The following is a 16,544-nucleotide window of genomic DNA, read 5'->3' on the forward strand; positions in this document are numbered from 1 at the left end:
CTTAAGTCAAATTTAATAACTCTTAAATTCTTTCAAATATAGATTAGTTTTTCGTCTGAGAGAGTTAGAAATTTTATACTAGATAACTTGAATAAAAATAAAATTAATACCTACATGAAAATATTTTGAACAAATAAAGAAATGAAAAAATATAAAATTACATAAATTAAATAATATGCCCACAATATATTATATTTTTACAATTTAATAATGAATGGGAAAGAAATAAAATGAAATATTGAAATAGAAAATTATTATTTAATTTCATCATAACATGTTTTTATAAATATAAATTAACATTGATTAATGAGTTTATCTAATTTATTGATGTCTTAGAAGAAAACAAACAGTTTACCATAACCTTCGGGTAATGGAGCGCACAATAGTCGCTTATTTTACTTTCTTACGTAGAAAATATCAGCAGCTTTTAATTACGGCCAGAGACCATATAAATAGACAAACAATTTAACTCTGTTTTATGTATGATTAAAAAAGGAAAAGCTTCAACAACTACAAGTATGTAAATCCTTATATAATAACAATGATGGTGAATATTAGGATAAATCAGTTGTCACTACGATTATCAAGATAGGTTGAGTATAATCATAATAATTAATTATATATCTTCTTTATATGTACGAGTATGTACAATAAGCGCAATAATAATAAAATTATAAATTCAAAGTAACGAACGATTTTGGTGTGTTTACATTGATGAATCTATCAATCTAAACTAAATCACATTTATTACACTATTAGGATTAATATTCTATACTAATTTCATAAAGTGGAAAGTTTTTTGTATGTTTCTTTGTTTGTATATATAGATATCTTTGTATGTATAGATATACTGAATTAATACTTTACCACTTAAAAGAAAATCATCAATAGATACTATCAACGAGTAACATGGCTGTATTCAGGCAGGCAGCGCCGTGATATACAACTAGGGAACAATAAAATTATATAGTATTATATGTTAATATCACAATGAATTTTGTTAACTGGTCTTATATCCTCGAATTATTCTAGAAATTGTCACATTGGCGAAAAATTTGTTGATGGCCTTCACACAGGTTCGTACGATTTGCTTTATTGCGGGTGGCGCCAGATCGTCCATTAATTGTTGCCAGTTTTCATTAGCGAACTGAAGAGTTGTTTCAGCTGAAAATATGAGGACAGAATGATCACTCCATAGCAAATATATAACAATTATTTAGTGAACTATATACGTAATTTATCAACTACTACCACCCCATCTCAATCCCATCCCGTGGTACATTGTTAGCGACACTGTTGGCGACAGCTCCTCAGGGAGAGAAGTGGACTCTACTATGGTGGAGTTTGAAACAAATGGTTGTATCCTGAAGCCTGTTTATTCTCTCCACATAAAGTTCCACAATTGAGTTAGAGCCCTATACATTACTAACAATCTCCTTCCCCATAGATAGTACATATTTTAAAAAGTACTCACTAGTGACTATCATTACAGGAATAGTATCACTGACAGGAACTAGTCTAAAAATATTTTTCAAGCTTTCCATGCCCGTTTGTATAAAGTATTTTGATGGAGTAAGTTATTCAGTTTCATCTATCACGTGATTTCGTCTCAGCTACACCCCTATTAGATTTAAAAGAAGTTTTAAGCACTTACCTAATTGTTTGTTACCGTTGAATAAATTTTTCAAATCGAAAGTTGTTTTCTCTATGGTATATTTGTAGGTGGGTGTGATCAGTTTGAAGTGTTTTTCACCCTTAGGGTCATCCACTTGTGTTAGTTTGCTGTTGATTTCAACTTCCACGCCCTCTGAAAATTTTATAATATGACTTTTATTAGTATTTAAATAAATACATTGGTACTTGTTAAATTGTCCCTCACAATTTTAGGCACTTTAACTGGATCGGTGTGCCTTTTTCTGTAACGAACTTTCACCTTTAGCTTCCGTATCGAATGCATATAATTAAATCAAAGTTTTCTAATAGACTGTTTTTGATACAGACAGTCTTTATCAAAGAATTCACTGTCTCTGTACCGAAACGAAACGCATCGACCTCGATAATAAGCACCTAAAATGGTTCACATTTTCGAAAAAAAATCAGTAATGTAACTAGTTTTACCACTATATATTTTTATATAAAATTGAAGGAGTCGAGAAGACCTAGTGGCTCGGTATAAATATAATCTTGAACAAGAAGAATTAAATCCCTCTAAAAATATTCCGTGGACTACTCCTCAATACACTAAAATTTAATATTATTTTTATCGATAAAAGTAAAGGTAGACTTACGCGCATATACTAAAGCATCTCCATTTCCTTGAATCGGCAGAATGAGGATACGTCCATCTACTTCATACTTGGCTGTTAAACTCAGATTTCCTTTAAATACTAATCTGAATTCCTGGTCGGTAACACCCACGTTGACTCTGAGAAGTAGATTTTTTATATTTACAAACTAATAAAGTTATTAGCCCTCAATGCCCTCAAGCTTGACCTCAACGGTGTGTAATAAACGAAGTTTTGTAAGAGAATACGTGTTTAGTTGTTAAATGAGCAGTGACGTTGTTTTTTAATTTGAAAATAATTTATACATGTATCCGTATATTATCTTGTGTTTTATCTTAAATACAGGCTATTCCAGTTTGAAAATTAGGTAGTATGTAATAGTTCACAAATCTACTACACACATTTTTCTATTTGTTCTGTTTGAGAAATCTAAATGAATTTTATTACCTTATCATTCTATTGAATAGTCTCATATACAATCGATCTAAATATGTATCGGAATATAATAGAGCTATAACAATGAACTTACAATGTTATTGCACAAGTTCAATGCAGTCAGCGAGTAATAAATTCATTAACTGCAATGCGTAATCACTGGGTTTACAAGTATCTTTAATTGTTACCTTTATAAGTACGCGTATAAGTATATACAGCAAGTATACAGTATATAAATTCTATTAAAATCATAGTAGGTATTGTTGTCTGCTGTAGACGCTATAAATATAAAGTTTTCATTTTGTTATACAATATTTTATTTTTGAATAATCTTGACTTAAGATGCAGTCTATAGTTCAACTTTAATTCTATTAAATCGAGTCCAAATACAGATCTCAATGTTAGTTTGCAAAGTAATTTTCATAAAATAAACCGTAGTGCTTTGTTGTTGACATGCAGGTATTGAAATGTGGCTAATTATTTATTTTGTTTGATAGTTTCTAAACTAGAACTTTGTTCTGTGTTTTTCTTATAGATATGTAAAACTAATCCTCGTAATAAAACGATATCTGTAACTAAATTAAAATGCCCATCTCTGTTCTTGACTCGATCATTACTGTTCATTACGCTACAACGATAGGCTTGTTAACTATGGCCTGAAAATCTGAAATTTCATATTTGTTATAAAATAAAATATTTTTAATGTTGAGTAAGTGGAAGCCATCTGTCATTTATAATAATACAATACAAAGTCGATACTTACAGTGTTGTCTCAGTACATATGAAAAACTTTACACACAGGAAAACCATATATGTGCATAGGAGCCATTGTAATAAGCGCTATGTCTATTTATGTGTTAATAGGGTAGTCACGAAAAGAATATAATTAATAATTATTTGACAGTCTCTTTTACTAATTTAAATACATACCCAAATAAATTCATATAAGGAACTCTATATAAAAACGGGAACCTGTATATATTGATACATCTATTATATTATAATCCATTATTGTTTAGCTGGTTTTTATTTATCTATTTAATTTTTATCTAGAGTATAATATAGAAGCCAGCTAGTACATCGTGGGAACTAGAATGAGTGGCAAATTGTATTCCTACTTCTTTACCGTAAAAAGGTTTTTTAATATATAATTAGGAGTATTTATCTTTCTGTCGAGAAATATTGTTTGCGAGAAAGCTGGATATAAATGAGGATGTCGATACCAGTTTGTTGAATCATAATTTTTGGACAATAAGTTTCTTTTTAAGAAGTTACAATAAAATATTTTTAAAATTACCAAAAATGGCTTTGCTCTTTGTGCGGTCCATAGGTATATAGTGATTTTTACGCTACTAAACTACCAACCTACTATTTTTCTTTTGTTTTATTTTTATTTACTTGCGACCAAGTAAATAAAAATAAAACAAAAGAAAAATAGTTTATATTGTATATATTAAAAATAGTTAATATTGTGAATTATCTAGTTTCTTAGATTGGTAACACTCCCGTTACAACACTTGTAAGTATTGCAGGCACATGTATAGGGCGGGATATAAGCATATTTCATTGGATTTTTTTATTTAAATAAACAAGAAAAATACCAGGTATACTCACTTTAAGTCCGTAAGCTTACTTTCGCTAAGCCCGTGCATTGCGGCATCAGTAAACTTTAAAAGGAGTCCATTCCCATCAATTTTGATATCGTTCAACTGCACAGGGTCTATCGAGGGCACGTTCAACTCTGGCACACCTTTAGTGAAGTAGGGGAGACTGGCTTCTATTTGTTCTTTAATGCATTTCGATATCTCTACGTCATCTATGTGACATGTTTTAATATATGGAGCTGGGAAAACAAATGAAAACAATTTTCACACGTGCTTTAAAGGCAATAGATACACTTATAATGGGAAATGAAAATGAGCATGTCATGAGAATGAAAATAATAATCTTTTGAAGGTTTTTGAACATTTTACAATGTATTCTTGCCGCCTAAAAATTTGGTCATTAGCCGTGTGTTCCGGTGGAGTGGCTGAGATTACAAAATCATATGTTCAACAGTGAACTACGTATGTTCGAATATAATAATGATATATTTTGATTGCCATCGTCATAACAACCCATTATCATCCTATTGTCGTGTATAGATCTATTATTTCCATGGTAGCCAGGTGGGTTGATAGAGGGTTTTTATATTGACTATTCTTTGCGCGGATGCACTTGTTTTTTATTTTTTGAATTTGGTTATTTTAGAGGCGTCTCAAAACATTCTCATCATAGGGATGAAAAATAACGGTTACATATTATATACTTACAATGACTAATTATTACGTAAACAACAATAATTATCGATATTCAAGACTCGATCAATTACAAATTATATTATGTATCTACTCGCTTAAATTGCTCAAAACTCTGATCACGTGCTAACAATGCCGTGACGATTGTCGTAAGCAAATGTACAACGCAAATCAATTGTTTCTTAAGAATTTATAGCAATACCTGGAAGCGTTATTTACAATATGAAATGTTTTGTTGCATTTCAGGCTTTCTTTATAAATATAGTTTTAAGTTGCTCTTATTTATCCGTAATTGTTGAAAACTATTATAATATATGTCTATATTTCTTATTATTTTGTTTGTATATAAAAATATGACATTAGTAGCAGCCCAGATATTATTATTATTTATTATATATATATTATATAGAGCTTGTGTGTATTGTATAAACTAACATAAATATAGCATATATCACTTTGGAATAGGTAATGGTACCATTCTAATAGTGAAAGAATTAGTGAAGTAGTTTCGGTGTACCTACGAACTACCTACCTTCTTCTCGCATAATGAAGTAGTTCTTATACTCGTAAATTTTAAAAGTATGCTTTAATTGTAATAATAAGTATTATGGTAGCAGTTTGGTAGACTACCTTTATGGCGTCACTTGTATAGCTTAAGTATTTTATATTTTATACTATATGTTAGATGCAATGTAATATTTAATGATTGAAACTGAAAAAAGAGTACCTAATACCATGACAAAATGTACCAGTTGAGGATTTTGATTGTTATTCTCAATTAAAATAGCTGGCTAAACGATACGGTAAGGATAAAAAAAAATATGTGTATGAGAAGCCGAAAGGTCCTACGTGAATAAATGATTTTGAGTTTAAATTTGAATTACGTAACTTTCTCTGTTTCCTTATATACAGCCTTGGCCAAAAGTATTAGGCACCCCAGAAAAATGCACAATTCATGTTTACCAATTGAACAATGAATAAATGCTTATCTTAGATGGCATACCGGGGTCACAAATACCTTCCTAGAAAAGCAAACCTCTATTTTTGATGGTCATAAAACACCTGGTGACTGAAAAGAAATCGATTTTTTGCATTATTATTAGTCAATGTTTGGTCACTTGTATTCAAGACTCTAACTAGTAAACAAGTTTTTATATCTAACTCAGTGATTAAATTGACGCCTAATTTACTTAAAAATACCGAAAATAAGTGAAATTAGTTTGGAAAATCTAGTAGAAATATAACTTCTCCATGAACAGGGGAAGTCGCAAAAAGAAATTACTAAATTAGTGAAATGTTCGCGTTTTGCCCTGCAATTTGCCATCAAACGGTTTGCTCAGGCTGGCAGTCATGCTAATAATCCAAAAACAGGCAGAAAACGTGTGACTTCGAAGCATGAGGATAGAAAATTAATACGCGAATCTATGAAAGATCGGAAGAAAACATCATCAAACCTTGCTACTGCTTTGTCCGAAGAGGCTGGAAAGCCAATAAGTGCTCGGACCACCAGAAGACGACTTCAAGAAACGGGTTTAAAAGGATACAAAGCTAGGAAGAAGCTCTGGCTTTCAGAAGCTAACAAACGAAAACGGCTTGAATTGGCTCTACGGCATTGACATTTTTGAGGAAGATTGGGCCAATGTGGTGTGGTCTGACGAATCTAACTTTGAAGTAAGTAAATTTTACTGCTTTTGTTATTAATAATCATTGTCAGCTATTTATTTTACTGAAATAATAAAAGTTAGGGTAGTTTAAAAATTCTTTTTATTTTAATTTTTCAACAGATATTTGGAACGCCAGGTGTGACCTTCGTGAAGCGACGTGTGGGCGAAGAATACCATTCAGATTGTGTTGTACCTACGGTAAAGCACGGAGGAGGCAGCGTAATGATCTGGGGCTGCATGGATGCTCAAGGGGTTGACGAAATGTTTGTTTGTGAAGGTCATAAGAACAGCGAAAAGTACATAAAAGTGCTTGAAACTGCGCTTATACCTTCGCAAACGAGTATTTTCGGCGATACCAACTTAGACGGAGTCATATTCTAGCAAAACAATGTACCTTGTCATAAGTCAGCGACTTTGATATATTGGTTTACTGAAAACAACATTGTCTTGTTGCATGGGCCAGCACAGCCCCCAGATTTGAACCCAATTGAGCATCTTTGGAGCATTTTGAAGCGCAAGATTAAAGAGCATAGTACTACATCGAAAACGGCATTAAAAATGGGTTAGTACAAGAATGGCATGCCATTATAAGGGAGGATTGCACTATGCTTGTACGCAGCATGCCAGCTAGAATTAGAGCAGTAATGAAATCCAAAGAAGAACCGACTAGATTTTAAGTTTTTTTTATTCTTTTTTGTGTAATTTAATGGTAATAAATCAATTCAAAAAGTATAAGTTGTTTTTAATTATTATTTTTAGTAAAATGTAGGGTGCCTAATACTTTTGGCCAAGGCTGTATACATCTAAAATTTGTTGAAATATTAAATTTATTTACAATCAGTGCAGTCTTACAGCGAAAATTGTTGAAAATTACTGAAATATGTTACTTTTAAGTATTTATGTAGATGAACATCTATCTATCTACACCTAGTACTTTTAGACTTTGCAAAATTATTCTAATAAGTTATATTAATAAATAACAAATATAAACACAAGCAACACTTTAGCTGGATAAGAAATTAACTTATTATTATTCTCTGCTTTTTTTTTGTGTACCATTTTAAGTAAAAATAGATGGCCTATTCAAAACAAGTTTAACTGGTTACTATTGTAGTGTATCATAACAGCCGGTTTGATCCAGACCATGTTTAATGACGCATTTTAAATAACCTAAAGTAGTTTTGCGAGTTGATAAAGTATAATGAAACTGATATTCAGATCAAAGCTTTTATATATAGCCTTTAGATTTTCTCGCTTGTGAAGTAAAGAGCAAAAATGAAAGAAGTGTAATGCTTATTTTTTTATTTTAACACAGCTTAGTTGATTGTTTATGTAACTTTAATTTTCTTAATTTACCATCGGTGATCTAGTTGTTTTGACGGTCGCATATTTGATTCTCATATAATACAAATATTGATATTCATGAGTTATCAGTGTAATATATGATATTGATATGATTGTGTTAATGTACATTGACACTGTATACACTAACACGTACATGTCAGTCTGAAAATAATTTTCAATATTTTTGAAACCTAATTCTGCATACTTTTATACAACATTAATTTATTGCTTAATTGATAGATCTACTTATGGCAATAGAATAAAATATTTTAATTTTGTTAATGACAAAAATATTTTGTGTTGCTAACTATACTTTATTTATTCTAATAGAGGAAATATTTAATCATTTGTTTGTTTGCATTATATAATTCCAAAACTGCTAGACTGATTGGAAACAATCTTTTATCAAATTCTGGAATTCCTGATAAACAGACGAGATATAATTTTACAAAAATTATGAACGCAATGAAAGTTTTCTATAATGTAACCCAACATGTGATAAAATTACATATATCACGTACGCTACGCTAGATAATTCTTAACAATAGAGCAATATGTAGGTATGCTGTAATACAGTTTTATAAAAGACATCAATATCGTAGGGTGTATGTCCAAATTTATCATTTTTATTAGTCCCCGTGCCGTCCTGATAGTTTCGATATAAAAAAAAAATGAACTAACTGCGAGGGTTTATGACAAATATTGTAAACAAGTTTTTGTGTTGTTGTTTATTAGATATTTTTTTAATTTGGTAAGAAGTAAAATGTTACAAACAGGAAAGTATTTTCGATTTATGAACACGATGTAAAATGTCGTTAGGTTTTTTAATTCACAAATTAATGATTATAAAATCAAGTCGAAGTAAAATTATTTTTTGTTATTGTTTTTAAATTTTTTCTCAAAATCTATATTTAGAAACGTCATTCCATTAAATTTCGCCTGAAATGTATAATATTTCATCGACTTCACAAAAACAGAAAATTATGATAAAAGGAGAGATTTTTATACAAAAAATAGTAATAACTCCAATTAGTATCGAATTTTCAAAGTGTACCTACCTATAAACAAACAATTTTCATATAATCATATAAGCATCCTAATTTAAGTAGAATTAGGATGCCTACTTTGAAATGAACAACCCTACATTTCAGAACCCAGAGGTTCAATTATGATAAAATAAAACTGAAATTTAAACGTAATTAAAGCTGTCTACTGTCCTACTTTTTTAAAAATGCTAAATTCTGACTCGGCTTATAATACAGACTGAGCTATTGTAGTTAAAAATCCTTAAAGTGATAATATTGAAGTCACATACGAAAGTTATCAACTAATACGTATCTCCAATACGTAAATATTATTTACCAAAATTGTAATATTGATCAAAATTATATTTCTCATTAAAAATTTTATATTTTTATTCCACAAAAACCTGATTAATCAATTCAAAAGACTGATGCAAAACTTTTATGTTTTAACTAACATGCACAAAAACATCTTGAAATAATGAGATAATTATTAAATTATTTAAAAGATTATGAGTGCAATGGGTTGAAATGGGTTGCAAGGAGATGCATTCGTATATAAAAACACCTTTATAGTCCAATTGCAAAAACTTCTTAATTTTTATCCTATTATATTTTAGCATATTGTTTGTTGCACGATTGAATGTTTTCTAGTTTCTTTGTAATTAAAGAATATTATATGTATAAATAAGTAGTGAAATAATTGTGAAGTGACAGCGATTACTTATTTATAACACGGGAATACCTCTGAGATAATTATCATTGTTATTTAAGTACCTAATAGATTTACTTACTTAATAATGTAAAGTTGTAAATATTGAGATACTTTGTCGTATTATACCATTTATTGGTATATATCCAACTGTACTTAATAACAACCATAAATAGGATAAACCCAATACGAACTAGTACCGAATAAGAACTTCAACATCCCCAACTATCTTCCATGCTGGAATATTGTCATAGTAATTTTAAAACTTTTGAGCCACAGATATTCCGTTATATCTATTTTAAAAAATATATCTTTATGATTAAACCATAACAAAGACGTATTATTGATTATATTTTAATTTTTTTTTATTATAACAACAAAATACTTAGGATATACACATACTGTGACTTGGACTCAAATACGAGTATAGTTAGTATTTTATAACAAGCAACAATGAATAATAATAATAATTATAATATATTTTATTGACACCAATTTATATGTTATATTAAGTATTGTGTTCTGTTTTAGAACACTATACTATTATTTCTGAAATATATTGAAAAATGCTACAACAAACAGATATAAATAATTCAAGACTTACGTAAATAACTTTCTTCTCCAAGGGTGGTACAGAAAATACCAAATAGCACGAAACTAAATATTGCCTGCATTGTACAGTACTGTTGCTATTTTTTAATTAAAAATTAATTGAGGATAAGTTTTTGGACGAAGTGCTCAGCACCTACTGTGAAGGCATGTCGACTGGGCGACTTATTTATGTTCTTTCCGCGAGTCGGTAGCATTATAGATGCTCAAGCCAACATCACATAGTGTTAAACCGATATCCTTTATTTTTTATTAAAACGAAGTTCATTTTATTGTCTAGAACAGTGATACATTGTAGATACCAGTATAACAAATAATTAGATGTTAATCAATTCTCGATTCCTTTTAATGATGAAATCATAGTTAATTGGATATATGATGAGTAGTGTAAATTGTCTAAAGGTAGTAACAAATTCATACTATATTGTACATTTATAAAATTCGCAAGAGTGTCATGAATACGAAAGAGAAGAGTATAATAAATATTCTTGCATATTTATTTCCAATATGTCATCCTATGGAGCAGAAATTTGTAGATTTAAAATTCTTCGTATAAGTATGTAATATTATATGTGGTATAAGTACGATGTCAATGGAACTTATGGTGACAATGAATTCGTCTATTAATGACCATAAGAACTCTTTAGTGTGAGATATTATTTATTTATAAATTTCACTATCTCACAACATTGTCATTCAACCCAACGCAACAAAATATTATAGATATGCAGTATCTAAATTCTTAAAAATAAATAATTATGTTTAGTATATTGTATACATACAATTAATATACACAATGTGTAATTGTTAAAAAAAAGAATGAAAAAGTCTAATAAATGTTTTAATATTTCTATAATTTTTCGTTCAATTAAAGAGGTAAATCAATAACTTTATCGTTATTAAGTAGACACCCTGCTTCAGTAATTGGAGTGAATTGTAAGATTCGCAGTTATGTAAAGCAGAGCAGAAGGTATTTGTTAATAATGTCAATGTTATTACAGCAAAATATTTTAAGCCGGTTTTAATATGCCTATCTAGAGTGTATTCTAAGAGGGTTAGAGATAGATGAGTTTGTACCGTATGTGGCAAGTGCTATGATTTGTCTTATCTTCAAACTAGAGTATCGTACTATTCTTAAAACAAAAGGGTATATAATGTATGAATGGTGCACAAGGATATATTTCAGATTCTATACAGTTATAGTGTAAGTTTGTTTGCAAATTTTGCTGAGTCTATCCCCAATATATACTAAGCACAACACGTACATACCTACCTATTGACCTTTCGTTGAAAATATATTTCCAAGAAATTACTTCCATGGTGTTTTTTTACTCTCTACTTACTTTACTTTACTACTTACTTTAATTACTTATCTACTTAACATATTTTGGAACAGAGGTTATAAATATATAAATAGAAAAATCACAGCAAGTTTCTGTAGTGTTTATTTATTTATACTTACGCTAAATGATAGAAGTATAGGTACAACTAACGTAATATCATATCTGTTTAATAATACATGGACACTTATTATAAAATATGTTTTTTTTATATAAAAAATAATCTATTCAAATTATTTCTATATTTTTTAAACTATTAATATTTTGGAACGCTGGGTATGATATGAATCATCCTTCTGAGGATACGATGCTATGTATAATTTGATTTTATTGTAAGATTCCACATTGCCAGTATTTTTTATAAAATCATAAATTGTGTTCTTGATTAATATTTTCTTATTATAAACCTGTATTTGGTTAGTTAAATAAAATAGTGAATATTATTAACGAGGTACGTCAAAGAAAAGTTACAAGTTAAAGCTTAATATTAAGTATAAAGAGATATATATTAATGAGTAGGTATAAAAATCATCAAGTTTTTTTTATATTCTCAGCAGTCATAATAAAATTTATGGCACTAAATTTAATATTATAATGCTAAACATTATTTATTGCTCCTATAAATATTCTTTTCTTCTTCGGAGGAGCAAAACGTATTGTTTTCAAATTTATCTTTATATATATAAAAGTCAAAGTTATTTATACACTAATTATTACGTGCGAAAATTGACACTTTTGGTCACATGTGCACGTCATAAATTTTTTATCTATCCAGTTCGGCAAATAGCAGGGAACCCATTTTCTACATTTTTTATGTTATTACAAAAACGAATATAACAAATAATTTTTTTCAGTTCATTGTACCCAACAATTGACCCCGATAAGTCAGGGTTCACAAGAAACATCGTTTAAAATTGGATTGTCAATGACATTCGGCAAGAGTTCCTATATATAATCTTGTTTCCGCGTTAAAAATGTCGAAGCTCAATAAAATTATTGTCAGACTAAAACTGGTTCTTAATTACCATACGCATATATTCGTACAGATAATCATATTTGTATTAGTACACACATGATCAATAATATTTACATAATATTTTTTTGCTTCCTAAAGCTGTATTATTAAAAAAATATGTAATATATTTTTTTAATAATACAGCACATCGCAGCTTCAGTCGCGACATAAAGTTGTTATTAATTTATAAATACCTACATTAAATGTTCATGTTTGTTCGTGTGCCTAATAATGAATGCTTGCGTTTACGGTATACGTTGGGATCTATCAAAAATATTTTTAATTTTATTTCACAATTTATTTAGTTTATAATATTTCATTCCAATAAATAAACCCATATCACCTGTACCATAAAATAGGATCAAGTGAGAATATATTTAGAATAGTCAGTAAATGATTAAAATTGAAATATTAACTGCGCTTATGCGCTGCGCTGTATAAATAAACTACGGACTAAGAACCTGGTAAAAATATATATGAACTGCTCGTACGGGATGTGGTAAATGAACATTACGCAAATTGTAAGGTTTGTACGAAAACTTAATGTTAAAAGATACAAAACATAACATACCTTCTTACGTACGTATCATTCTTAATGGCAATAGCATTTTTACTTGTTAACCTTTTCAATTATAATCTGCGTGTTGCAAATGTTATAACAAAAAACAAGTAAGTACCTTTATTACTAACATAGTAACTTTTTATCATGCCCGTACAGCATTGGGTCCTCACTTCATTCTTTTTTTAAATATTAGTTGGTTTTACATTTGATCTCCTTTCAATACAGCTGTTGCGCTATCGGTGTACGCTCACTAGTATTAGAACTGATAAGCAAATTAATAATTTTGTTACACATTTAAAGCTGTATAAATTCGCCTAATCATGTTACGGTGCTACTTCACGAGACACAAACCATAATCGAGAAATCATTGTATGGCATTACATCTTTGTTTCTTCGAGTTTTATTTTATATTTGTACGTTAATCTATACCTAAGACACTTAGGTATCATATTAGGCACTACTTAATGTCAATTATACTTAGCTATAAAATAATAATAGTATAATAAGAGGCACCACTATATAAAGTTACAAACTTATACACAAATAAGATAAAAATAGATTTGAATATTTTTTAAAAAGGAAGTTAATGATATCATTCAATAATCCACCGAAAGTCGGAAAGCTTCCGTGTAACCTGTTAATTGACCGGTTTTGTTCCATCAACGAGCAAAAATTATAATTTATCATAAATAATAGACAAACAGGAAGACACCAGAAATTAAATATTTAAAAAACACAATATTACTACTGGTTTTATCATATTAGTAGGTACGTGTTGAATAGTGTATGTGATGTTGGTACTTCTGTGGATAATATTAGTGACAATTAGTCCATATGCTAAAAATATTTATATTTTAAGTAACTAAATTGATAAACTGTAAAAAGTCATCTCCGTGTACAAGTAGCTTTGTAAGCTGTATTTTGGTTGAAGAGCGAGACAACACTTTGAAATTACAGGATAGGACGTATAATATATTAGTCTTCCATAATAGCAATGTATGACTAACAGTACGAGTATCACATAGCAACATGATGTTCATTAGTGATATTCATATATATATAGGCGACGGTTACCAGTTACCGTCAGGTGGGCTGTGATATTAGTGCCATTTCAAATACACAAAGATATACTTATACTGCTATTGTGTGTATGGTAGGTTTCTTTAATGGGTGATAAGGGAATGATGCACTCGCTTATACAACTGTATATGATAGAATGAGAATCATGAAGTTAGATTAGTTACGTGATTGAAGCGAAATTATCAGGGAATCATTATTAACAATCTACTATCCTGCACATATTGTAGGGTATTCTTATAGATGGCATAGGAACATATTGGTTTAGAACAGTAACGAAAATTATTATTTTGTTTATTTGGCATGGTAGCATATTTACGAGTAATTATGTTATCCTAATATAATAATAATAATAATTTTTATTTATTTCTTTTCCTTACAAACATTGCACAACAACACATTGGCGACAAATATATGTAGCATTTTAGATATACCTACATTGTTTTTGATATACATTCGTTACCTGTAACTATCAGAACTGCAAAGTCCATTCATATTTTTAAACGACAAGTAAAAGACTTCCTCCTCAATATTTAGATTTCATTCAGTTTGGTATTTTGATTTATATTTAGTTTATTTTATTTTACTTTAAAATTATGTATGTAGTTCATGTAAGTGTATACTTCCGCCTTATTGTAACGATACATGTTGTCCTTTAATATATTGTTTATGCATTTTTCTTTACTGTGTTACAAATAAAGTACCTATATTCTATCTATCTATAAATTTATTATTAGACCTACGTAGGAAGATAATATTATATAATAATTCGAAAGGAACTTTTAATAACTGTAGATTTTTCATTATTAAATGGGTGTAGGTACACGTTTTATTATATGCATTCTTCCATAGACCAAAATTTTCCTGTATTTTTTAGTTGCTGATGACTAATAGGTTTATGTTTATATTGTAACCTTGGTAATATATCATAATTAAGTATTCTCGTAGTGTGTTTATGACGTTTATGTCAACTTACAGCTACGAGCACTGAATTGTTAATAAGATACATAGATTATTTAGAAAAAATAAAAACGTTCTAGTTATGTTATATTTATTTAATAAAACCGTAATGTAAGAACAGTTTGGTTAGAGTAGTTATGATACATATAACTTTAGAATACATTACAGATAATGCATTACCAACCCTATCTCCAGGTAGGCAGGGATAATGGAACGCCTAATATTTCGGATCAAATATACATCTTTCGCTTCGTCTACAATTTAACAAACTGCTTCTATAAATTTACTGTTCACTTGACTCAGTTTACATATTTGGTTGTTCCTAAATATATATATATAATATATATACAATAATAATAATAAAAACTCTGGAATATTCACACAGCGGAATCTAGTTCCAAGCCAAGCAGAGCTTGTATTATGAGTATTAGTCAAGTGATATAAATACTTTTTTTGTACACACACATACACCACATAGGAACCACCCAGACCAATAAAAATATTACAAATGTTTGTACTGAACCCGCGACTATCGGAAATAATGTTAAAATCGCGAGACTTCCAAATTCTATTGTTAACATTAAGTATAACATAAATCTGTATTAAAAATCTGTGTCAAATAGTTACTTCGTAATTAAAAGTGAACACAGTAAATTAATATAAAACTTTGGTTGCCTACAAATTTTGTATAGCTAACAAAGGCCTATCTACGTTTCTTATCGTTAAATACGATCAGGCGTGTTCGCGTGCATATAATGAAGCATGTCAAAATTGCCGCATAATAGTCTGCTAGTGTTGAGTTTTAACTTTGTTTACCATATATTATATCTAAATCTACATAGTTATTATCCTATATAATGCCCACTTTATTTTATGTTATTTTGGTACCAAACAAGGCGACGACCCATTTACGTAAGTTGCAGCCATCGTCTATATATCATACATGAACTTCAATATGGATCTCTCACATTTTCATGTATAGTACTCCTCATGTAATGCCAGTTGGATTGATTGTATTACTCTACTCTACGATTCTACGACATCACATTACTATGTGGCTCCTGTGATTGAGCGTTCCCATTCTGGAGGTCAAAGACGTCAAATCTCCATATTCAGTAATTTCTGTGTCATATCTTAATTTTCAATCGAAAAAAACTGCTTGACGGCTGAAATAACCGAGAGAAAAGTACGCATGCATCATAAAAGAAATGCAGTGAAAATA

The 16,544-nt window shown here is 29.4% G+C and overlaps 1 protein-coding gene across 1 annotated transcript; it reads right to left on the reverse strand.

Annotated features, from left to right (window-relative positions):
* Positions 1-270: 270 nt before the first annotated feature.
* Positions 271-10,520, reverse strand: LOC131854837 (circadian clock-controlled protein daywake-like). Its single transcript, XM_059206006.1, has 5 exons — positions 10,364-10,520; positions 4,335-4,563; positions 2,289-2,425; positions 1,655-1,807; positions 271-1,164 (listed from the first exon to the last, which is right to left on the reverse strand). Exons 1-5 carry the CDS (start codon positions 10,431-10,433, stop codon positions 1,001-1,003), a joined length of 753 nt encoding a protein of 250 aa, XP_059061989.1. The 5' UTR covers positions 10,434-10,520; the 3' UTR covers positions 271-1,000.
* Positions 10,521-16,544: the final 6,024 nt, after the last annotated feature.

Source organism: Achroia grisella, unplaced genomic scaffold (genome assembly GCF_030625045.1).
Source record: "Achroia grisella isolate CSIRO2021 unplaced genomic scaffold, CSIRO_AGI_Agris_v1 utg1245, whole genome shotgun sequence".
Taxonomy (NCBI): domain Eukaryota; kingdom Metazoa; phylum Arthropoda; class Insecta; order Lepidoptera; family Pyralidae; genus Achroia; species Achroia grisella.

Coding starts and splice junctions, on each gene's coding strand:
- LOC131854837 (XM_059206006.1), bottom strand. CDS start 10,433: ATGCAGGCAATATTTAGTTTCGTGCTATTTGGTATTTTCTGTACCACC. Junction 4,564..10,363: donor TGGAGAAGAAAGTTATTTAC/GTAAGTCTTGAA, acceptor TTGTTTTCCCAG/CTCCATATATTAAAACATGT. Junction 2,426..4,334: donor AGTAAGCTTACGGACTTAAA/GTGAGTATACCT, acceptor TCTACTTCTCAG/AGTCAACGTGGGTGTTACCG.